Source organism: Myotis daubentonii, chromosome 16 (assembly GCF_963259705.1).
Source record: "Myotis daubentonii chromosome 16, mMyoDau2.1, whole genome shotgun sequence".
NCBI classification, from domain to species: Eukaryota; Metazoa; Chordata; class Mammalia; order Chiroptera; family Vespertilionidae; genus Myotis; species Myotis daubentonii.
This window is the reverse complement of record NC_081855.1, coordinates 4230512-4253964: the sequence shown is the minus strand read 5'-3', so window position 1 is coordinate 4253964 and position 23453 is coordinate 4230512. Positions and strand designations below refer to the sequence as shown.

At 62.9% G+C, this 23453-nt stretch overlaps 2 protein-coding genes across 12 annotated transcripts in view; one reads left to right on the top strand and one right to left on the bottom strand.

Annotated features, from left to right (window-relative positions):
- The window catches only part of FAM83G (family with sequence similarity 83 member G), a 74485-nt gene that overhangs the window by 14546 nt on the left and 36486 nt on the right, over positions 1-23453 (top strand). For 3 of the 9 annotated variants that reach the window (XM_059668424.1, XM_059668425.1, XM_059668423.1), the window contains exons 4-5: positions 4147-4271; positions 4875-6126. In XM_059668424.1, the coding sequence (XP_059524407.1) occupies positions 4147-4271; positions 4875-6126 (1377 nt within the window). The other 6 variants (XM_059668427.1, XM_059668422.1, XM_059668430.1 and 3 more) reach the window with 5 other exon arrangements.
- The window catches only part of SLC5A10 (solute carrier family 5 member 10), an 89387-nt gene that overhangs the window by 30984 nt on the left and 34950 nt on the right, over positions 1-23453 (bottom strand). For all 3 annotated transcript variants that reach the window (XM_059668432.1, XM_059668433.1, XM_059668434.1), the window contains exons 2-9: positions 22121-22192; positions 21766-21870; positions 21312-21371; positions 20299-20403; positions 11901-12006; positions 11491-11571; positions 10142-10347; positions 6566-6701 (exon numbers count right to left, since the gene is read on the bottom strand). In XM_059668432.1, coding sequence (XP_059524415.1) covers positions 6566-6701; positions 10142-10347; positions 11491-11571; positions 11901-12006; positions 20299-20403; positions 21312-21371; positions 21766-21870; positions 22121-22192 — 871 coding nt within the window. The remainder of the gene's footprint in view (positions 1-6565; positions 6702-10141; positions 10348-11490; positions 11572-11900; positions 12007-20298; positions 20404-21311; positions 21372-21765; positions 21871-22120; positions 22193-23453) is intronic.

Genomic DNA, 23453 nt, shown 5'->3' with positions numbered 1-23453 from the left:
CGGTCGGATGCGCAGCACAGGTTCCACTGGTGCCCGCTCCCTCCCTCCCGCCTCGCTGCTCGGACCCTGGCCTGGGTCTGTGATGGATTCAGGGTGTGTAACGTATTTGGTGCTTCTCAGACAGAGGGGGTTGCCTGGCGTGGGACATTGGCAGTGCCTGGAGCCATTGTTAGTGGTCACGGCTGGAGCACGGCTGACGCCTGGCGGTAAAGGCATGGCGTTCAGTGCCCTGTGATGCCGGGACAGCCCCACAACAGAGAATCCCCTGCCCAGAGTGTCCGCAGCTGAGCTGAGCAGCCGGCCGAGGGGAGGATCTGGGCTGGCCCGGCACTGCCCACTCCCCATCCCCAATGGTGGTGCACAAAGGTGCTCCATCCCAGGTCAGACGGCCAGGGAGGCCAGGGTGTGCCCTGCCCTTCCCCTTCCCCTCCCCTGCATTGCAGCGTGAAACAGACCCTTTAGAAGAGAGTGGAGGCCCTGCGGGGAGGCCCAGTGGCTGAGCGTGGCCCGTGAACCAGGAGGTCATGGTCAGGGCACGTGTCCAGGTTTGGGGCTCTATCCCCAGTAGGGGGCGTGCAAGAGGCAGCTGGTGTTTTTATCTCCCCATGCCGCTCCCTTCCTCTCTCTGAAAGTCAATAACATATAATTTTAAAAAAGAAGAGAGTGGATGCTGGCCAGGCACCCAGCACACGGGGACACGCCCTCCTCTGCTCCACACATCTGGCCTAATTGCTGCCACTGCCAGGCCTGGTCACTGCGCTCCCGTGGGCCTCCCCACTCGTCCTCAGGCCCAGGAGATGCCAGCGGCCCCTTCAGAGTGTGGGCGGAAGTCCCCACGGTACAGCTGGGGGCTGTCCTCAGTCCGGGGGTGGATGCCACTGGGGCGCTGTGGTGAGTCCCTCCTCTGAGCCGCCTGGCCGTCACGGACAGCTGACAGTGCTGGCTTCCCCGGACCCGCGTCCATGTCGTTCCAGATACTTTCTGCTCCTTGGTGTCGGTCCCCACCTGTCCCCGCCCTCTCCGCTCAGTGGGAGGGATCACACCCAGGCAGGCACAGTCACAGCCACCTGTCACCTTGCACGTGTGGGGCTCCCACGGAGCGCCAGGCACCTTCCGGGCCCACCTGCATGCGTGTGGCTTCATTCAGGCCTCACAGCAGCCCTGCAGCATCAGGGTGGGGAGGCCCATCTCACAGATGAGAAGACTGAGGTGTGGAGATGCCAACTCTTTGGTTGGAGCCAGGACTGGAGCCCTGTTTGACCGGAGCTGAAGAATACCCCAGACCCACCCTGCTTGAGGGGCCTGCGCTTGTCCCCTCTGCCTCCCACAGCCCGGGCCTGGTCTCGGGCGGACTTGGTACCCGGTCAAGTCCCATCTCTGTATGAGAACAGGGGTCACAGTGGGGTGTGGGGCAGGGTTTGCCCCATCGCTAGTACCCACCCCACCCTGCCCCACACATGCTTGGGGCAGAGCTCCCTGGGGACAGGTGCTGTGCACCCGGCCACCCTCCCCTGACATCCCCTCAGGGACCCATCGCTGCCCCTTTCGGGTCCGAGGACACAGGCTCCGCCGAGTCCGAGGACTTGCCCGGGGCACCCGCTCTGGCCAGCCCAGCGGCCCCCCTGGCCTCTCCCTGGCCGCCGTGTCCTCGGCAGGGATGTCATGGCTCAGAGACAATGCAGCGTTGTGGAAGCCTCCGCTGCTCCCCCAAGCCCTGACTCCTGAGACATTACCTCATGTGGGCCAGGCCCCATGGGGTGGGCCCGCCCAGGAAGCAGGCCTCGGAGCTGATATGAGGCCGGGGAGGGGGAGCGGCCGCTGCCGCGAGGCCCCGCCTGCCACTGAGCCCCAGGCTAATGGGCCTGAGGTGCGAGGCCTGTCCCCAGCATGCAGGTAGGGAAACCGAGGCCCAGAGAGGCCAGAGACCTGATTAGAGTCACACAGAAAATCTGGTGCCTCTCGCACGGAGCCGAGCCGAGCCCTCCATCCACACAAGTGGGGTGGGTGGGGCAGACACTGGGGCACCGAGGCAGTGGCTGGCCTTCCTGGGAGGAGGGGCTGAGGCCCTGGCACCCAGAGCGCGGGGCGCGGAGCCCACAGGAGCCGTGGAGCTGGCTGTGGTTGGGCACAGGTGACAAGGGAGGCCTTGTACCGCCTCCAGGATCTTTGCTCCTGATTTCTGGCCCTGAGCGTGCCCTGTGTTGGGTACAAAGTCACAGGCGCTAATTGTCCTGGGCTGTGGCCAGCTTCCGGCTGAGCTGGCTGCCTGCAACGGGCGGCCTGGGGCAGAGGGAGCAGGCCCTGGGCACGGAACTTATCTGCCTTCTGGGTTGGGCCCAACAACAAGACGGCTGTTCGTGCCTGGCCAGGTGGGCGTCCACGGGGCCTGCCCCTTGACCCAAGCAGAGGGGTCTGAGACGAGTCCCCCAGAAGCTGAGGGCGGGGCTGAGGGCAAACTCCAGTCTCAGACCCATCCCTTCTCTGTTGCCCTTGCCCCGACGCAGGCCCGCCTCCCCTGCCCACAGCCCCTCCTTGCCCTCAGCCTCCTGCTCTCGGTTCATGCCATGCGGCCTCTGCTGGGTGCCAGCTCCAACTTCGCGACTCCCGCAGGCGGAGTCGGGCGCTTTGGCAGGTGTAGGACCTGCCACCAGCACCAGCTGAGCCCACTCGCAGGATCCAGTGCCCACCGCTGCCCCTGAAGTCCTCATGTGTCTTAAACAGACTTGTCACCAGCCTGCGCTCCTGTCTGGAATGCCAGCCCTGCCTCTGCCCCTGCCCCTAACCTTCTTCCCGCCCTTCACACGCCAGCCTGCAGCCCCTCACAGCTCGAGCTCTGCCCTGCCCTGCCCTGCGGGGTCCTCATCACAGTCTGTTCTGTTGGCAGCTGGGACCTTGGCGGGGGTTGGTGAGTGCCAACGGTGGGCAGTCACTGAGCTGAGGCCAGTGCAGGGGTGAGGGTGACAGAAGTCGCAGGAGGTGTGACAGCCCAGCGCCCGCAGCTGGCACGGAGCCCCTCAGGCGGACCTGCCTCGCGGCCACGCCGACCTGCCTGGGCGGGTGTTGGACTCACTAGGGCTTGTGTGAACTAGGAAATTCCCAGCCTGACCACAGCCTCCTGCGTCAACGCTCCGGGGACCCAGGCCCGTGTCTCCAACACGCCACCCTGGGGTGCTTGCCCAGAGGAGCCCAGGTCTCCTTCCAGGCGCCCCCTCCCCCCCCGCCCTTCCCTCAACTCTGGTTCTCAGCCGGCTCATCTGCCCTCCTGGGTCTGCCAGGCCCACCACTGGCTTTTCACAGCTGCACCCTCAGATACAGCTGCCTCCGCATGGGCGTGCAGTGCCCAGGGGTCTGAGCCCGTCACACCCAGAGGCTGTGGGCGGAGCCACAGACTCCACGGGGAGGGGCCTTCATGGCCAGCGTCCAGAGATGGGCAGGAGTGGCCTGGTCGTGGACTTGGACGGGAGGCACTGCTCATGACTCCTGGGGACCCCTCTCCTTCGCCTGGGTCTCCCCGTCCCCCCCTTGCCCCCCTCCCCCCACTGCCTCTCAGGGCCTCTGGCTTGCTCCTGAGCCAGACAGTGCCGGCCGGTGAGGAGTGGGACTGAACCATGTGCAGAGCTGCTCCTGGGTACAGGCAGTGCGCCCGGGTGAGCGGGCATCAGGGCAACAGAGACAGCACGGGAGAGGCCCCGGGAGAGGCCGCCCGCCGCCCGGCCTGGGAAGGCCACAGCTCGGCTGAGCACCAGAGCCAGACCCCATCGGGCAGGTCCCCCCGCCCCGCTGTGCCGCCATGGGGACCTTCCTGAAGTGTGCCCACATCCCCTCTCCAGACCCCGCATCGGCCCCGCCCCCACCGGAGCAGCAGTCCCCACGGCTGCTGCAGGCTGCAGGCTGAAGGCTGCAGGTCTCGTCCTGCCTGGGCGTGCTCTCTGACACCTCCAGGCCGTGCCCCACCCTCCTGCCCCACTCACACCCCAGCTCTTCCCGCCCTGGCTCCACGCTGCAGTCCCACACCCGCTCCTTTCCCAGCCTCAGCCTCCCCGTCCCAGCTCCCCCACAGCCCCTGAAGCCCAGGCAGGGATTGCTGGGCGTCCCTCCGCGTGGTCAGTGCTGTGGTCATGTCATTCTGTCTCCTGTCGCCCCCAGAATCTCAGGGTGCGGAGCAGCGGGGGAACAGAGTTCTTCACAAGGTCAGCTACCAAGTTCAAGGGCGTCCTGGCCCAGAAGTTCATGTTCGTGGATGGAGACCGGGCCGTCTGTGGCTCCTACAGGTGACTTCTGGCTTTCTGGGGTGGGGAAGAGGTGGCTCTGGGTCCCAGCTAGTTTCTGCCCTTAATCCTGCCTTATGACACCTTGGTTATTCCGGTTCATTGGCCCCCAAACTGCTGAGGTGTGAGCTGGGCTGGGGCGCGCCCGCACACCACCCAGCTCTCCAGAAGAGGCAGAGGAGGGCTTTTGTCTGAGACTTGCTCCAGCCTAGAGGTGTCACCAGCCTGGAGGTGGGGGGTGTGGCCAAGATGGGACATGCGTGGCCCCGCTCTGCAAGCCCCACCAGCAGGGGCAGCAGGGTGGCGCTGCCCACGGCCACTCAGAATGACACCAGGTGTCCAGGGCTGCTCTGGGCACCGGGAGTGGCGTTTGGGGTGCTGTAACCCCAGAGGAGCGCAGGTGGGAGAGGGCTTGGCGGCAGTGACTTGCGCGAGGACCCAGGTCAGGTCTGACCCCGAGGCTGCGCCCCATCCTCTGTCCCCTCACTTACCGGTCCTGCCCAGGGCCCCTCGGCCTGGGGGGTGCCTGGGGGCGCGGACCCCACGTGGGGGCTCGGGCCTGGGGGAGCGGCCCCGTGCTGACCAGCAGCCGTCCCTGTGTTGCAGCTTCACCTGGTCCGCCGCCCGGACGGACCGCAACGTGATCTCCGTGCTGTCGGGCCAAGTGGTGGAGACGTTCGACCGGCAGTTCCAGGAGCTGTACCTCACCTCGCACGGCGTCAGCCTCAAGGGCATCCCCATGGAGAAGGAGCCCGAGCCCGAGCCCATTGTGCTGCCCGCCGTGGTCCCCCTGGCGCCCTCGGGCGCCGTGGCGAAGAAGCTCGTCAACCCTAAGTACGCGCTGGTCAAGGCCAAGAGCGCCGAGGAGATCGCCAAGGTCTCCTCCGAGAAGCCGGAGGGCCAGAGGCCGCCGGGGCTGCGCAGCCCAGGGCTGGCGGAGCAGCCGGGGGACCTCCCGGAGCCGCCCCTGCCCATGCACCCGGGGCTGCTCCACCTGGAGCGGGCCAACATGTTCGAATACCTGCCCACGTGGGTGGAGCCGGACCCAGAGCCGGGCAGCGACATCCTGGGCTACATCAACATCATCGACCCCAACATCTGGAACCCCCAGCCCAGCCAGATCAACCGCATCAAGATCCGAGACACCTCCCAGGGCGGCGCCCAGCTGTGGCGGCAGAGCCAGGACTGCAGCCCCTCTCCGGAGCCCAGCACACCCCAAGACGGTCTCCCAGCCAGGAACGGCCTCCCCCAGGGGGATCCCAAGCCAGAGCCCCCTGTGCCCAAGCCCCGGACAGTCCCTGTGGCAGACGTGCTTGCCCAGGATGGCGGCGGTGCCGGCTGGGCCCCAGAAAGCCCGGAAGAGGAGGTGCTGCGGAACAGAACAGACCACAGGCTGCCCGGGACCCCGGCCCCAGGCCCAGGCCCTGCCCCGCCCCCGCGGCAGCTGTCTGTGGCCCAGGGTGACGCTGGCGGTGAGGGCGGGGGGATCCCCAATGGCCTGGACCAGGAGGACGAGGAAGACGACGATGACTACATAACCCTCAGTGACCAGGACAGCCTCTCGGGCAGCTCTGGCCTTGGCCGTGGCCTGCGGCGGCCCTCAGTGGCTTCCTCTTCTGTGTCGGATGAGTATTTCGAGGTGAGGGGACACCCGCCCCCTCTCCGGAGGCGCCACTCAGAGCAAGAAGCCAATGGGCCGGCCCAGCCCCCTCGCCGACAGCTGAGCGCCCCCCACATCACCCGCGGGACCTTTGGGGAGCCCCTGTGTGGTTCCCCGTGGGCCCAGGGTCGGGAGAGAGGAGAAGCGGGCTCCCTGCGGAAGATGCAGGCCTTTCGCTCCGGGGACAAGAACGCCCAGGTGGGTCAGGTCTCTGCAGCGGGTCTGGGAGCCCCTTCCCTGGGCCTGAGCAGCCAGAGCGGCCTCCGCTGGGCTCCCTGATGAACGGGGTAGGGAGTGGGTAGGCACCCCCCCCCCCCCCCGAACCATGCACGCAGGCGCAGGCACAGGCGCATGACGATGCTGGAGACCTTCGGCCCCAGTCTCCCCTCAAGGCAGCCTCTGCAGCACTGGCGCTGAGTGGAACCCACTGTTTCGCACCGTGTGCTACAGGAAGCCAGTGGCATCCCCCAGGCACACAGCAAGTGGTCCTCCAGGGGCCTTGTGGCAAGCCCCCTCCGTGTGGATCCCTTTGATTGCGGTCCTGGGGACCACTCTCCTCCCTGCCCCCACCCCCACCCAGGAAACAGCTCATATTCATCCGTGGCCTCTTCCTCTACCTCTGCAGCCCCGGCCCTACCTGGGAACAGTGCACGGCTGATCATGCCCGGCATGATGATCAGGCCCATGGGCAGCATCTTGAGGTAGCTGGCCAGGATGGAGCCTGCCTTGGCGTGGTTTAAGTCCCGGGCGGACAGCGACCGCTGCACGATGACCTGGGGGCACAGGGAGGCAGTGAGTCCCGGGGGCAGGACATATCCGGGGGAGCCCCAGGGAGAGGCCTGGGGTGCTGTCCCACTAGTGCCAGACCCGCCTGAGACAACCAACGCCCACGCCTGATACCTGACGGCTCCCCCAGAAGCAGAGCTCATCCTGATTGGCCGAGCGACTGGGGCCAAGGTACTCATTCCAGGGACTCAGTCTCCCCATCTGTTGAGCAGGGAAAGTGGGTCCTGCCCAGCCTGCCTCCCAGCAGTTGGCAGGGCTGGAGGGGCCCTGGTAGGATGGTACCAGGGGACTCCCCCAGCTCCTGTACCCTCACAGGAGGGGCTGGCATATTCATGCATGTGCTTTGTGTCACTGGCAGAGGTCGGGAGCTCTCAGACCTGTGGTTGGGGGAAGCTTCCAGTTCTAGGTCTGCCTGAGGCATCGTCAGGTAGCCTTGGGCAGATCCTGGCTGAGCCTCAGTTTCCAGGTCTGCAGAATGGGAGGAGGGAGGGCTCATGGAACTGATGGCATCTGAGATCCCTCCCAACTCTGACATTACGAGTCTACTTCTTTAAAAACCCACTCTCCTTAAAAACAGCTTTACCGAGCTATGATTCTCCTCTGGTTCAGCCACAAAGTGTACATGTCAGTGCTTTTTCGTATGTTCACGGCACTGTGCACCTGTGACTTTTTTTTTTTAATGTATTTTTATTGGTTTCAGAGAGGAAGGGAGAGGGAGAGGGAGAAAGAGAAACATCAATGATGAGAGAGAATCATTGATTGGCTGCCTCCTGCACGCCCCCTACTGGGGATCGAGCCCACAACCCAGGCATGTGCCCTTGACTGGAATCGAACCTGGGACCCTTCAGTCCGCAGGCCGGCGCTCTATCCACTGAGCCAAACCAGCCAGGGCGCACCTATGACTTTTAAATATAAGTATTTTCCCTTTGCTGTCTGCATTGTAAATCCCTACCAGCAATGGAGAAGCAGGAATTATCTGAGGCTTCAGCTGTTGCAAGCACAGGCCAGTTGAACAGGCAGCGCCCAGCGGCGCCTTCCGTGCACGGCTCTCGATAGCACGAGGCGCAGGGTGCCGGGGACTCGGGGCAAGCTGATGTCCGTCCTGCTTCCCCACCAGCTTCCGGTGACTTGGGGACACTTCCTTGCCTCACGCTGAGCCTCAGTTTCCCTGTCTGGACAATGAGGAGGCTCTGTAGACCCTACCCACTGGTGCCCTGTGATGACACGAGCACTGGCACGGCGGGCGGCATGTCACTGCGCTTGGCCGCCTGCAGGTGGAGGCTGAGGCTCGGGGGCCATCAGGCCTCCTGTGTCACTGGTTCTGCTTGTTTCTAATTACAAGAGTGCAGCCTGTGCCTTGTGGATGAGCTAGGACAGTGGTCGGCAAACTGCGGCTCGCGAGCCACATGCGGCTCTTTGGCCCCTTGAGTGTGGCTCTTCCACAAAATACCACATGCGGGCGCGCACGTACAGTGCGATTGAAACTTCGTGGCCCATGTGCAGAAGTCGGTATTTTGTGGAAGAGCCACACTCAAGGGGCCAAAGAGCCGCATGTGGCTCGCGAGCCGCAGTTTGCCGACCACTGAGCTAGGAGACAGTGAAAAAAGTCTAAAGGAGAGAATGAGAAGTACCCTCCGTCCCAGCACGGAGCTGCCACCTGGCGCTGACCAGACCGGGCATCTCGAAGGGGCGTCCTGGCCTGGGACTGAGTGGCGTTAGCCCTCCAGGTGTCCTGAGGAGTCCACAGGGGCTCGTGTGGGTCACAGCAGAGCAGGCCCAGGAGGTCCAGACCGGTGGGACCCAGTGGACCCGTCTCTGCCTTGTGGGTGCTCTGGACCACGGCCTGGCTGCCCCCTGCAGGCCCAGCGTAGGCAGGAGGAGGACGGGAGGTAAGGCTGAGGCCAGGCTGCCGGCCACCAATGCCGGTGGCGTCCCGCCCCAGCCTCCCCGCGTCGCCCTCTTTCCAGACGGGCCCATTCAGCCCTGACCTCGAGGCCAGCCCTGCCTCCATGAGAAATCTCCTGAATGATACCCCGCCCAGACGTGCCAGCACTGCGCCCGGCCTGTGCTGAGTGGGGAGGAAACGAGAGGTGCCCGGGTACAGGGGCACCGGCCAGCTCAGCCGTATGCCCTCCAGGGCCAGCCCTCACTCCCCCGGCGTGCCCTCGGCCCTCCCAGGAGAGCCAGGTGGAACCTGCGGTGAAAGCAGTGCTCCTCGGACGCCCACATGGGTCGCTTCCCACTGTCACGGCCCCGGGAGGTCTGTCAGCAGACACACTGAGCACCTGCTGCTGGCGGGGGAGAGCCCCTCGCAGCCCCTCGCTGGACGGCAGCCCTGGCCCCAGGGAGACCCCTCCCTGTGGGTGCAGCCCCAGTCCTGCCCTCTGGGCCTCAGTGGTCCAGCCTGGGAATGGGGCTCACGGAACCTCCTGCGAGGGGAGGTGTCCCCACTGGCCCACAGAGATGCTGGGCTGGCCCTGGGGCTGGCGCCTCACTCCCAGGACGGGGCCCTTGGGCTCGGTGCAGGGGCACGGCCCCGGGTTTGTGCCAGCTAAGGCGCTGCTGCCTCTCGACGACTTTCCCCGCCGGTGCCGGTGCCGGTGCCGCCGCCGCCCAGGGCCTGCCACCCAGAGGGGCGGAGGCTGTGAGGTCACCTGGCGCCGTCACCTCTCGGAGAGGACTGGAGGCAGGCTCCCAGGGCCGCCCCTGCCCACAGGACCTCCGGCAGGCGGGCGGAGGCGGGGCAGGGACAGCGAGGAGCCGCACTTGGCGTATCACAGCCACAAAAAGCGGTTATTGCCACAGGACAACTGGGCGCTGAGGCACCAAGTTAGGAACCAGCGGTCAGGCCACCAGCTGCGAGCGTGCGGCTGCAGCCGCTGGCAGCCGCGGGAGGTGGGTGCTCCTCGGATGTCACCTGTCTTTTCTCTCCCCCCAGGACCACCGTCGTGGACCCTCTGCCTTGGAGACGGGGGATAAAGATGGCTTCCCACGGCCCTTGAGGACCCCAGGACCCCTGCCGTACTGCCCCGCGGCCGAGGGCGCCCAGAGCTCTTCCAGGAGAGTGGGTCCCCACTACTGGCAGGCCAAGGGGAGCCTCGCGCCCCACACCCTGCCCGACCCCGGGAGCCCGCCGCTGGCCCCCGACGCGCGTCCCAGTCCCCTGGGGATCCCGTACTCCAAACTGTCCCAGTCGAAGCACCTCAAGGCCCGGCCGGGCGGCGGCCAGTGGGCCTCCGATTCCAGGCGGAGGGTGCAGGCCCCTCGGGACCACAAGGACCCCTAGCCCGGTCGTCCCGGCCTCACCGAAGCCCAGGCCGTGGGGGGTTCCTGGGCTGCACCGGGACGGGCAGGTGGGCGCCGGACCTGCAGCCCACCCTGGAAGGCAGGAAGGCAGGAAGGCGCAGGCGACGATGCGGACACTCACCTGGTCGGTGCACCAGTACCAGGTGGCCATGATGGTCAGCCCGAAGGTCATCCCGGTCCACGGGAGGTCGGCTGTGTGGGGGTCTCGGAACATGTGCATGGCATCCGCACGCGGCAGGTGGCAGGTCGTGTTGGCAACAGTCTTGGATGGTATGGCCTGGGCGTAGGCCGCTGCCAGCTGCTCATACCCGCCGATCTGGTCGAAAGCTGGTGGGGTCGAGGCAGGACGGGGCGGTTGGTGGCTGGTGGCCTGACTCCCAGCCCCCCGCTGCCCTCACCTCGCAGGGAACTTCCTGTGGGTCCCACTGGCCTCCCCACTCCACCTTCCCAGCGTCGGGGAGAGCGTGGGGAGGTGGGCGCTCTGCAGAGGTGAGTCCCCCACTGTTTTCTATGTATTTAAATACTATTAAATGAGCACGTGGTCCTATGGCCTCTGATGCTGGTTGGCCGTGGGCACGGGCTTTAAACTCTCAATTCAGGGAAGAAAAGTACTTTTTCTCAGCACGTGAGGACCTTCTGAGGAGTTTAGTGTTAAAGTCCTGCCCCAGGGGTTTCTGAAGGACGTGATTTGGGGCAGGCGGAGAGTGGCGGGCAGTGACGGCCTGAGAAAGGAAGCCAGTCCCAGGGGACAGGGAGGGCGTGACAGGGCCAGCTGGGCCTCAAGCCCAGACCACATGCCCCCTCACTGTTCCTGTCTGCCTCAGGGTCAGCCCCTCATGGCCCAGCCTGGCCCCCTGTGGCTTTGGCTGTGTCTGTAGTCACTCCCCTCCGTCCAGACCTGGCCTGGCCGCCCAGGCCTCTCGCCTGCAGTGGGTTCTAGGGTCTCAGGCCCCTGGTCTGAAAGGAAGCAGATACCCAGAAACCTGGACACAGGAGAAGCCAGGCCCTATTCCCCACCTTTCCCACGCGGGACGTCTGCTGCCCGGACTCTGGGCCCAGCATCCTTGCCACCTGTGCTCAGAGCAAAGGTACAAACACTACACAAGAGGCAGATGTTGCCGCGGGATCTGGCACCTGAATCTGGAAGAGACTGGCCCCCCTCTGTGGGGTCCTGGCTCTGCTGGCACCTTCCAGGAACAAGGTGTTCCCCAGAGCCCCGGGACAGCCTCTGCCAGGTCAGGTCTGCCTCGCCCTGCGCTCCTCTGCCCTGCCCAGCGCTTCTGGGCTCTTGTCTGTGGTTCTTAACAATCGGAGCAGACACCCAGGCAGGTTTGTGGTCACATTGTGTGTCTGCACATCCGCCCTGGGCCCCACCTCACCCTCAGCCCTGAGCCAGCTCTGCACCAGATGCCGACGCCCAGACCCCAAAGGGCGTGCTACTGGGTGGCCCTGCCAGTCCGTAACCCTCACCTTTGACCGTCAGAATGACAGCCCCCACCACCATGATGAGCGTTTGCAGGGCATCGGTGTAGATCACGGCAGCCAGGCCTCCTGCGGGGGAGAGAGGGAGCTGGAGGGGCCTGGTACCCAGGGAGCAGGGACCAGGGAGCGCTTCCATGGCTCTGGGCGGGCCTGCTGCTCCACGTCCAGGCCCTGCCCTTTCCCGGGTGGGTGAGCGGTGGTAGCAGGCAGCTGGGCCAGCACAGCCGGACTACAGCTGTCCAGGGCTGTGGGGGGAGGTGGCCCTGCCTCCTGCTCATGCCCGTGGGCTCTGCTGGCCTCTCAGATTCGGGCACATGTCCGCCCGGCTGCACCAATGCCCAGCCCAGCGGTCAGGACCCTCTCTCCAGTTTGCCACCCGACCGGGCCTGGCGCTGTACCTGCGATGGTGTACAGGGCGGTGATGGCGAGCATGAGGATGGTGGACAGGTAGAAGTTCCAGCCCAGGCAGACGTGCACGAACAGAGCCCCCGCGTACAGGTCGATCTGGGTGGGAAAGGCATCTGTGTAGAGGCCCGGGGGGACCGCAGGGTGAGCGAGCCCCCCGCTGCTGCTCACTCCCCTAGTGGCCGCAGCGCCCTGTGGATGAGGGACCCCACCTGCCAGGGGCTGGGTGAGGGCGGAGGAGGTCCTGGCCGGGCCTCTGCAGCAGGGACGCTAGTGTTGATGGAAAGTCCTCGTGAGCCACGCCCACCGGGAGCAGCCACGCCCACCGGGAGCAGCCACGCCCACCGGGAGCAGCTCGCTACTGCACCTGGCCCCTGCGGGGGGTAAGGGCAGAGCCCTGGCCCTGTGGTTCCCAGGGGATCCTTGAGGAGGAGGACCCAAGGAGGGCTTCTAGGGGCCTCAGGAAGCAGGTGCACATGCCACTGTCCAGGGGAGCCAGCCTGGACCCCACTCCCTGCTCCCTGTCAGCCGGGGCCTCCCAGAGGAGACCGGGGTGGGCGGGGGAAGGCGGTCTTGCTTCATGTTCCGGCGGGACTGGAATGAGTCAGGACTGTGTCGGGCTGAGGCTGGACCCAGGGGCTGGGCTCGACACCGCCCTTGCCAGCCCAGGACCCATTTGGGGCAAGAACCCGAGCTCCAGGGTGAGCTCTGGACCCGGCCCCCCAGAGCTTGCCCGTCCCCCTGTGCAGGGGGCCCAGAAAGAGAAGGGAGGGCCCTGCCTGTTGCCAGGCCGGCCATTCTGTGCTGGCTACGAGGGGAGGCACCCGAAATAGCCTTTGGGGCACAAGCTCCTGAGAGGGCTGGGCGGGCTGTGGGCCAGTCTGCAAGGCCAGGGGCACCAGCCCCCGGAGCTGCCCCAGCACCCGGTCCAACTTGGAGCTGCCAGCACTGCGGGGGGTGAGGCCTGCAGACACCCTGCTCCCGGCCTTAGGACAGAGCCCACGTTCCCGCGCCTCCCTCCAGGCTCCTCCTCCCTTTTGGGGAGGACACCAGCTGTGTGGAGACTGACGTGTGTGTGTGCGTGTTTGTGTGTGCACTTGTTTGTGTGTGCGCATGTGTTTGTGTGTGTGCACGTGTTTGTGTGTGTGCACATTTGTGTGTGTGCGTGTTTGTGTGTGCGCTTGTTTGTGTGCACGTGTTTGTGTGTGTGCACACGCGTGTGTTGAGACTAGAGGAGAAACGGAGGCACAGGGAGGGAAGGACTTCATCAGGTCAGACCCAGGAAAACAGCGGGATGCCAGGCGGGAGGCCGAGGGCAGGGAGTGCGGGAGGCTCCAGAGAGCAGGCTCCTTCCGGCCCTCCTCCGGCCGCCACGAAAGGCCGTCCCTGAACCCCAGCTGCCCTGAGTGGAGCCCTGGTCTGCCTGACCTTCCGGCCACACATCCCTGTAAGCACAGGTGACACTGGCCACACCATCCGGCGCCCAGCACTTGGCCGCCTCCAGGCCTCGGTACCCAGTCTCTGCATCTCATCCTCCAGAAGTCACTCCGCAGCTGCCTGATCCCCCAAGACCAGTTCCACCCTCCCTGGTGGCAGCAGACCCCAAAGAGGGCGAGGACTGACAGGCCGCAGGGCAGCACCGCCGAGGTGTGGAGGTGGGACGCTCGCTGTCTTCGCTCCGGGTCGCACACAGCGTCAGCGAAGGCTTGCTGCTGTCACCGAGGCGCAGCCGCCAGTGTGCAGTTGGCTGCAGGCTGCGAAGGAGCCCCGATGAATCTCAGGGACACTCCGGGTCTAAGCCGACCAGAACCCTCCTCTGCAGAGCCGGGCAAGCTGCAACCTGGTAGAAGCTCAGAGCCCTAAACCCAGAGCTGCAGGGACCTGGGTCTGTGTCCTTGGTCAACTGTCCCAGCTAAAGGTTGCTTCACCCCCTGAGCCTCTGGCTCTTATCTATGAAATGGGGGGAGAGGGGGGGAACGCAGGAGCACTCAGCTCCCCCAGCCCCTCTAGACCCCCGCGGGCCACTCCCCCTGCGCCTCTCTCCCTGGGCCCAGGAAAGCGCAGTCTCCTGAACTCCGTGTTCACAGAGAGGCGAAGCCAGAGGGACCTGCCCTGGTGGCAAAACCCTGGGAAGATGAAGGGACAGCAGCAGGACGGGAGGCTCAAGGAAGGCCCCTCAAGGGCACAGGCTGGCCAGGTCTGCTGGGCAGGAGCCCCTGGCCCACCTTCACTCAGGACCCGCTGTGGGGGCTGCTCTGTGATCTGACCCCGAACTCCTCGCCAGCTGTCCTTGCCACTTCCTGCTACTTCTTCCCCAAGCGTGAGGCCTGGCGGCGCCCACACCGTGCCTTCTGCCCACAGGCACCTCTCACCCCACAGAAACCCTGCCCCTCCGGAAGGCCCCTTCCCCCAGGCGGTGCCCCTGGTGCCTGGTACACCTACCCTGCGTCACGCGCTGCCCGGAGCGCTTTATTCTGAGAATCTCTGAGGCTCGGCTGTCCTACCCGGTGGGTGTCCTACCGGGCTCCGCCACGAGGAGGCGCACTATGGAGGGAAACACGCTGCCCAAAGCCCTGCAGTCACGAGGTGGGGCCATGGCTGCAGCCTTCGCTGCCTTCCCTGGGGACCCTGAGCTCCCAGGTCCCTAGAGCCAGCGGACCCCATTGTGGCACCATCTCCTGGAGCTTGAAAAAGACCCAGAGCCTAGGACACAGAGGGAGCAGGGAGCGAGGCCCAGCGAGGAGCAAGGGGCTGTGCCGCTGAGCTCCCCTGCTGGGCGGACCTGCTGGGCCCCGGTTCCCCATGAGCGAGCGCGTGCCCCCTGCCACATGTGGTAGCAGAGAAGTGGGCGTGGTGACTCCCCCCCAAATTATCCTGGGTGTCCCCTGCCCCCACACCCTGCCCATCTCACAGAGGCCATAACCATCCTTCAGGGTTGCAGAAACCTCTCCCCTTTGCCACACTCCCTGCACCAGACCCACCAGCCACCTCCCACCTCAGCCACCCGTGCCGCCTTCCTGCGCGTGGCTGGCGCCAGGGACACCCGGAGGCCTGCATGTCCACTGCGTGCAGAGTGAAAGCCACCCCTCTCCCAGCTGCGGCTCCGCAGCTCCAGCCCCACCAGCTCCCTTCAGCTGCTGCAAACCCCGCGTTTTCATCTCCAACGCGAGCCTGGTCCCTCTCCTGCCCCTCACTCTAGACTTCAGCCCAGCCTTCACTTCTTTTTCGCACTTTCACTGTTTATTGAGATTGCATTGCTCTGTTTACTTATCTCATCTGTCTGGAACGTAAGCTCCCTGAGAGCCAGAAAAGAGATCATCACCCGACTCAGCCGGGGCCTGGGGAACCGCCGAGCACGAACTGTGTCAGGGGTGGCACCGGAGCCCACAGACCAACCGCCATGCCCACTGGTGGTGTCGTTCCACTTCAGCGGCAAAGGGCCCTTGAACAGCTTGGGGGCTAGGGGTCCTGACGCCTGTGCAGCTGAAAATCCACCTATAACTTCTGACCCCCTGAGACTTAACTCCAGTCCCTCGGTACCTGCGGGGGATTGATTCCAGGACCGCACAGACACCACGCCCTCTGACACTCAAGTCCCTGATATAAGTGGAGTAAGAAGAATCCATACAGTTGGCCCTCCACACCCGTGGACTCCCAATCGTGGATGCAAAGCCCAGAAAATGGAGAGCCCACTGTATTTACTGAAAAAAGTCACATCGAAGTGGACCTGCACAGTTCACACCCAGGATGTTGAAGGGTTAACTAGTTTGCATGTGGCCTGCAAAACCACAAATACTTACTCCTGGCCCTTTACCAAAAATAAATAAAAATAGCTGATCCCTGGCATATATTCTCTCATTCATTCCCATGAAGTGGGACTGGAGGTACATCAATGAACAAAGAGAAAAAATGGGGGAGACAACAGACATTCTAAGCAAACTATGCAGCATACTGCAAGATTGTACGCGGGTGGAAAAGAGGGAGCAGGTAAGGGAGTCCGGACCTGCTGGGGCAGGACTAGCCATCATGGTGAAGGTGAGAGTAGAAAGACTTGAGACAAGTCAGGGAGTGAGCCATGTGGATACCCAGGGAAAGGAGGTTCCAGGCAGAGACCATAGCACGTGCAAGGCCCTGAAGCAGGCTCATGCCTGGCATGTTCACCAGATTGCAAGGAGGCCAGGCTGGATGCCGGGTGCGACAGGGAGAGGGAGTGGTGAGGGCACCGACGTAGCAGGGGCTGCATCTTGAGGGACCGTGAGGCTCGGTCGGCCTTGACTCCAAGCGGCCTGATGGTCGTGCCGAGATTCCCTGCTTTCCAGACAGTGGACAGGCCCAGAGTCGCACCGCGATGGAGCTGGGCCTTGGCTCCCTCAGACCCGCCGGAGGGTCAGTGGTGCTCTCTGCACCCTGACGTCACATGTTCTCTCTGCAGACCAGAGTCCCCTCCAGAGGGGTGGCAGCAGGCAGGCCCTGTGGTCTCTTTCTGGACAGGCTGCATCCGGGATGGGTCCTGGGAGTGCAGTGCCTGGGCATCCCTGGGGCTCAGCCCAGGGAGGCCAGGGCCTCTGGAGGCCAGCGGGGCAAGGGCACTGCAAACAGCTTCCACCCAGGGATCTAGCCCCCTCTCTGCTTCATCTGGGCAACCCCAGCATCGGTGCTGAAGCCCCAGCCTTGAGGTCAATGGGTGGTTCCCCATTTTATAGGTGGGTAAACTGAGTCACCCTCATCACAAGTGGAGCTGGAAGTATCCCATCGTGGCTGCTTTGGCACAGCAGGCAGGGGTCAGGCGGGCCTGGGAGGCAGAGGCCTGGGTTCTAACCGACTCTGCCTGACTCAGCAGGGCCTTCAGCAAGTGCAGCCGCTCTCTCGGTCTCAGTGGTCTCATCTGTAAACGGGCTGCAGGACAAGAAAGTCTCTGAGGCCCTCCACTTAACCACTCCTCATTCAGGAAGTCCCACCCACGAAGCCCATTTCAGGTTGTTCTGAGTGAGAGACATAACCCTGTCCATAGATACCGCCAGGCTGCACCCTGTCCATAGATACCGCCAGGCTGAACCCTGTCCATAGATACCGCCAGGCTGCACTCTGTCCATAGGGACCGCCAGGCTGAACCCTGTCCATAGGGACCGCCAGGCTGCACTCTGTCCATAGATACCGCCAGGCTGAACCCTGTCCATAATTACCGCCAGGCTGCACCCTGTCCATAGATACCGCCAGGCTGAACCCTGTCCATAATTACCGCCAGGCAGCGCCCTGTCCATAGATACCGCCAGGCAGCGCCCTGTCCATAGATACCGCCAGGCAGCGCCCTGTCCATAGATACCGCCAGGCTGCGCCCTGTCCATAGATACCGCCAGGCTGAACCCTGTCCATAGATACTGCCAGGCTGCGCCCTGTCCATAGATACCGCCAGGCCGCGCCCTGTCCATAGATACCGCCAGGCTGCGCCCTGTCCATAGATACCGCCAGGCTGAGCCCTGTCCATAATTACCGCCAGGCTGCGCCCTGTCCATAGATACCGCCAGGCTGCGCCCTGTCCATAGATACCGCCAGGCTGCGCCCTGTCCATAGATACCGCCAGGCTGCGCCCTGTCCATAGATACCGCCAGGCTGAGCCCTGTCCATAATTACCGCCAGGCTGCGCCCTGTCCATAGATACCGCCAGGCTGCGCCCTGTCCATAGATACCGCCAGGCTGAACCCTGTCCATAATTACCGCCAGGCTGCGCCCTGTCCATAGATACCGCCAGGCTGCGCCCTGTCCATAGATACCGCCAGGCTGCGCCCTGTCCATAGATACCGCCAGGCTGCGCGCTGTCCATAGATACCGCCAGGCTGAGCCCTGTCCATAGATACCGCCAGGCTGCCCCCTGTCCATAGATACCGCCAGGCTGCCCCCTGTCCATAGATACCGCCAGGCAGCACCCTGTCCATAGATACCGCCAGGCTGAGCCCTGTCCATAGATACCGCCAGGCTGCGCCCTGTCCATAGATACCGCCAGGCTGCGCCCTGTCCATAGATACCGCCAGGCTGAACCCTGTCCATAATTACCGCCAGGCTGCACCCTGTCCATAGATACCGCCAGGCTGCGCCCTGTCCATAGATACCGCCAGGCTGAGCCCTGTCCATAATTACCGCCAGGCTGCGCCCTGTCCATAATTACCGCCAGGCTGCGCCCTGTCCATAGATACCGCCAGGCTGCGCCCTGTCCATAGATACCGCCAGGCTGCGCCCTGTCCATAGATACCGCCAGGCTGAACCCTGTCCATAATTACCGCCAGGCTGCACCCTGTCCATAGATACCGCCAGGCTGCGATCTGTCCATAGATACCGCCAGGCTGCGATCTGTCCATAGATACCGCCAGGCTGCACTCTGTCCATAGATACCGCCAGGCTGCACTCTGTCCATAGATACCGCCAGGCTGTGATCTGTCCATAGATACCGCCAGGCTGAACCCTTTCCATAGACACCACCATGCTGGAACCCTTACCATAGATACCCCCAGGCTGAACTGGGGGAGGAAAGAACCCCCGGGCCCAGGACTCGGCCCTGCGGACCCAGGGGGCCTCCCCTCTTCAGGCCTCCCTCCTCGGGCCTGTCCTCTGGGAGGGGCCAGAGGCACTACCTCCAGCCTGACTGTGCCACGACCTGCCTTACCCACATGGACCCCTGACCATCAGCACCTCCAGCCTCACCCCTCACTGTCGTGCTCTAGGCCAGGGCGGACATGGCAGCCCAGCAGCCAGATGGCACACAGGTCTGTTTGGTGCGAACGGGAGCGTGGCCTCTGTATCTGTGCCTCTGGTCCCAGGAGAGGCAGCCGGCACAGGGGCCGGGGAATGCGGGGAGGAAGCGCATGAGGGGGAAATCCTAACCTGGACCTTCAGTGCAGTGTGGAGCAGGCCCCTCCGTCTCCAAAGGGGAACCCTGAGCAAGAAGCCTCTCATGTAGTCTGAGAGCACCTCGCTTTTGGAAGGCAGAGCAGTGCTTGCTTGTTAACCGCTCCCGAAACCTGCACAGAACAAGATGCTCTGGGGCCCCCGGGTTGACCTGCGGGTGCACAGTAGAGGCCAGGCCCAGACAAGGCCCAGGGTGTGCAGAGGGCTGCCGACCACTGTCCCCATGCCCAAGGTGGGGGAGGGTCAGGCCAGATGCCAGGTCAGACCCCCAGTCAGGGCCCATGTGGTCGAGGCCGCCCCAGGCCAGTCCCAGGCCACCCCAGGCTACCCCAGGCCAGTCCCAGGGCACCCCAGGCCAGTCCCAGGCCGCCCCAGGCCAGTCCCAGGCCACCCCAGGCTACCCCAGGCCAGTCCCAGGGCACCCCAGGCCAGTCCCAGGCCGCCCCAGGCCAGTCCCAGACCGCATTTCCAGGGAGCCCTGCCTGCAGGTCCTGGCTGACCAGTGAAGCCTCCACTCCCTCCTCAAAATCCATGGCATGTCTGGGTTTTCCCAGTCCCAGAGCCGACCTGAAGAAAGCCCAGGAGGTGAGCACCACTGAGGAGAAAGCCAGGCTCACGGAGCATGTCCCGCCTCCAACGTGCCAGCCCACCCCCCTGCACAGAGCCTGGGAGGCAGGCCGGCCATCCACCGCCTTCGGGGGCCAAGGCTTGGGTTTCGGGTCTCGTCCAGGCTCACTCAGCTGACAGCAGGCTGACCCAGGACGCAGCCAGGTCCCCTCTCCTGAACCCCGCCAGGGCAGTGAGAGCCAGGCCTGGCATCCTGGCATTGCCATGACATCATCAGCAAGCCTGAGACCAGTCCATGCCTTCCTTGGGCCTTGGCTCCCTACCTGTAAAATCAGGGATTTGGACAGGAAAGCCACCAGCAAGTGCTGCCTGGCACTCGGGTGTGCTTTCTGCTCTTACCCTTCCAGCGGGACCAGGTCCAGGCCCCCAGGGAAGGAGGCCTGTGATGGCAGCCCAATGCCAGGGGGTGGGGGGTGCTGCTGGGGACCAGCTGGTGACAGAGCTGACCAACCACAGTGAGAGGCAGAAGGTGGGTTCCATGCAGCCTCTGAACCTCAGCCCAGACCAGGTGGGCTCTCAGCGCCCCCTCGTGGCAGCCCTGCTCACCTCAGTTCAGGTCCAGGGGAGACCAGAGGCTGACCAGGGATGTCCACCACCAACCCCCCCGAGGCCCCCACACCTAGCACCTGCGGTGAACTTACATTCGTCCCCCAGCTATGCTGGCTGCTGAGCCTACACTCTGGGGGCCCTGGACCAGTTGTCACAAACTCACTGTGTGACCCTAGGCAAGTCATTGTCCCTCTTTGGTCCTCAGTTTCCCCAGATGTTACACAAGGGTGAGAGGATGTCGGGTCTGTTTGGGGGGCCTCCAGAGTGGGATGTGCCCAGGCTCTGCTGGCTAGAAGCTGAGTGGGGGCGGCTCACCGATATCTTGGTGAAGACAGACAGCAGCAGGGACAGGACAGACAGGTACATGCGCATCCTCTGGCCTCCATAGCGCTTCTGGATGTATTCAGGCATGGTGACGATCTGGGGAGGCCGGACAGGGTCACTCTCCTGAGACCACACCAGCACGCGGGCCGGGAGCAGCTCAAGGGCAGGTGCGGGCCCACACTGAGCACTGAACTCAGGCGAAGGGTTTTCACCATCTCCTAAGGGTTCCGGGCAGGGGAGTGGCGGCCAGGCTTACATGGGCTGTTCAAGACTGACATGAGGAATGGACTGGAGGGCCGCTGCTGGGGACAGAGGGACAGGCTCGGAAGCTGATAGGACAAAACCAGACGAGTTATGTGAGGCTGAATGGAGAAGGTGACTGTGAGGGGCAGAGCAGGGGACAGACAGAGACACCCAGGAAATGGAATCCCCTAGACTTAGTGACTGTTCCGCTGGGGCTGAAAGAGTGGGCGAGTCAAGGACAGTGCTGCCTAGGTGTGCCGCCCAGGTGTGCCGCCCAGGTCTGCAGCCCAGGTGTGCCGCATCGGTGTGCAGCTCAGGTGTAACACCCAGGTGTGCCATCCAGATGTGCCGCCCAGGTCTGCAGCCCAGGTGTGCCGCATCGGTGTGCAGCTCAGGTGTAACACCCAGGTGTGCCATCCAGATGTGCCATTCAGATGTGCTGTCCGGGTGTGTGGCCTGTGTGCCCCAGGAACACTGCTGCACAGAACACATCTGGACACTGGCAGACCTAAATTGCTGGGAGGTGCCCCTCTGGCCACCGAGGTGTGGACTCCAAGATGCAACCCAGCAGATAAGGTACCTGGACTGACGTCCTGGGGCCGCCTTGCTGGGCCGATAGGAATGCTAATTGCATAATAAACAGCTGGGAGAGTTTGCCGACTTGTGAGTGAAGCCAGAGGGTCCTGCCCATCACCACCACCAATTCGGACCAAGGCCCAGACCCAAGGGAGGCTGCTCCAAGGTTCCAGGGGCAGACTTACCTCTGAGGAGATGTAGATAGGCACAAAAACCCACGCTAGGGCCAGCAGCACGTAGGTGGCCTGCGGGCGACAGGGGCAGGGTGAGGACAGTGGGCACAGCCCCCACAGCCCTGCTCCACAGGAGAAACTGGGACCAGGGGTCTGGAGGCCTGACTTGCCAGGAGAACTCAGGCCAGCCCCTTCCCCTCCTTGCACCTCTGTAAACAGATGGCCTGGGCCAAGGCTAGCAGCTGCCTTCCTGTTGGTCTGCCCAGCACTTTGGCATTCTGAAGACCAGACCTCCCCCTCCCCGCCAGGAACACTGCTGCACAGAACACATCTGGACACTGGCAGACCTAAGTTGCTGGGAGGTGCCCCTCTGGCCATCGAGGTGTGGACTCCAGTGGAGCCCCTATCCAGGGCCTTGCAGGATGGTTGAGCTCTCCCACACCCTGCACCCACTCTGGGAGCTCACATTCCACTCAAAACCTGCCACAGCCAGGCCTCCAGCTGCGCCTGAGCCGGCCAGTCCAATGAAGAGGCCAGAACCCTCGCTGCTGGCAAAGAGGGAGGCTCCAATCTGGTGGGGAGAGAAGAAAAGGAATCAGCTGTGAGCCACCCAGATTCCAAGGCCCCCGCCCTTCACACAATTTCCAGGACCCCACTCCTATACCCCCAGCTTGGGGACCCCCTGACAGCCTCAGCCTGCCCCATCACCACCTGCTTAAACTGGACTGGACAGTGACCTCAAGGATGCAGATGCTGGCTGACCTGGAGGTCAGATGTGGCCCCAATAGAAGGAGGGGTGGGAGGAGTCCGGGTGCACTCACCGGCCACCATGTCATGTCCCGGCCGGCGAGGAAGTAGCCGCTCACTGTGTTCCTGCTGGCTCGACAGGAGGACTGCAAGCACAGAGCAGAAATGGAAACCCCTGTGCATTGCTGGAAGGAATGTAAATGGCGCCACTGCTGTGGAAAACAGTCTGGCCATTCCTCAAAGAGTTAAACATACAATTACTCTATGGTCCAGCAATTCCACTCCTAGGTGCATATCTAAGAGAACTGAAAACAGGCATTCAGACCAAACTCATACACATGATTGCTCACAGCAGCAGTATTCACAATGGCCAAAAGGTAGAAACCAGCCAATGTCCACCATCTGATGAGAAGATAACAAACTATGGTCTCTCCACACAATGGAATAGTATCCAACCATATAAAGGAATGAAACACTAATACATGCGACAACATGGTGACTCTTGAAAACATTCTTTTAAGTGAAAGAAATCAGGCACAAGAGACCACATGTGGTGTGGTTCTGTTCATACAAATGTCCAGAATAGGTAAGTCCTTAAACAAAAAGTAACAGTGCAGAGCTAGGGAGAGGGGGCAATAGGAAATGACTGCTAATAAGTGTGGGGTTTCCTTTTGGGGTGATGAAAATATTTTGGAACTAGATAGGGGTGGTGATTGCACAACATTGTGAATGTACTAAATGCCACTGAATTGTACACTTTAAAATGGTTAAAATGGATCACAATAGCTTCTCTCCTCACAGAAAGTTAACTGACAGAGAAATTAACACTTAAAATATTAACGAACTTTCCAAGGACACACAGCTTCCTCTCGGTTCTCACTCCAGTTCTGATTTCTGCATTCTGACTCCTGGCTCACGGTCTCCTGCAGCTTTACTCATTTCTCATCTCACTGAGATTGAAACCGCAACACTGGTGAATCAGGACAACGCTCCAACCAACCGAGCTACCTGGCCAGGGCTAGACTATATCCTTAAATACAGCAATCAACAGAGTCTTACCAATTGTACAAGTGGGGACACTAACTTCTGGGTGGAGCATTAGAACAACTGTACCTGTACAACAGCTCACATGACATGGTCAGGGTTGAGCCTCACAGTCAACCAGCCTGAGAGGAGATCCCACCGAAGAATGGGAAAACAATAATCAAGACCCAATTATGCCCAGCCCGCATGGCTCAGTGGTTGAGCGTCAACCTATGAACCAGGCTGTCATGGTTTGATTCCCAATCAGGGCATATGCCCAGATGTGAGTTCACTCCCCAGTGGGGGGCATGCAGGAGACAGACAATCAATGATTCTCTATCATTGATGTTTCTATCTCTCTCTCCCTCTAAAATCAATAAAAAT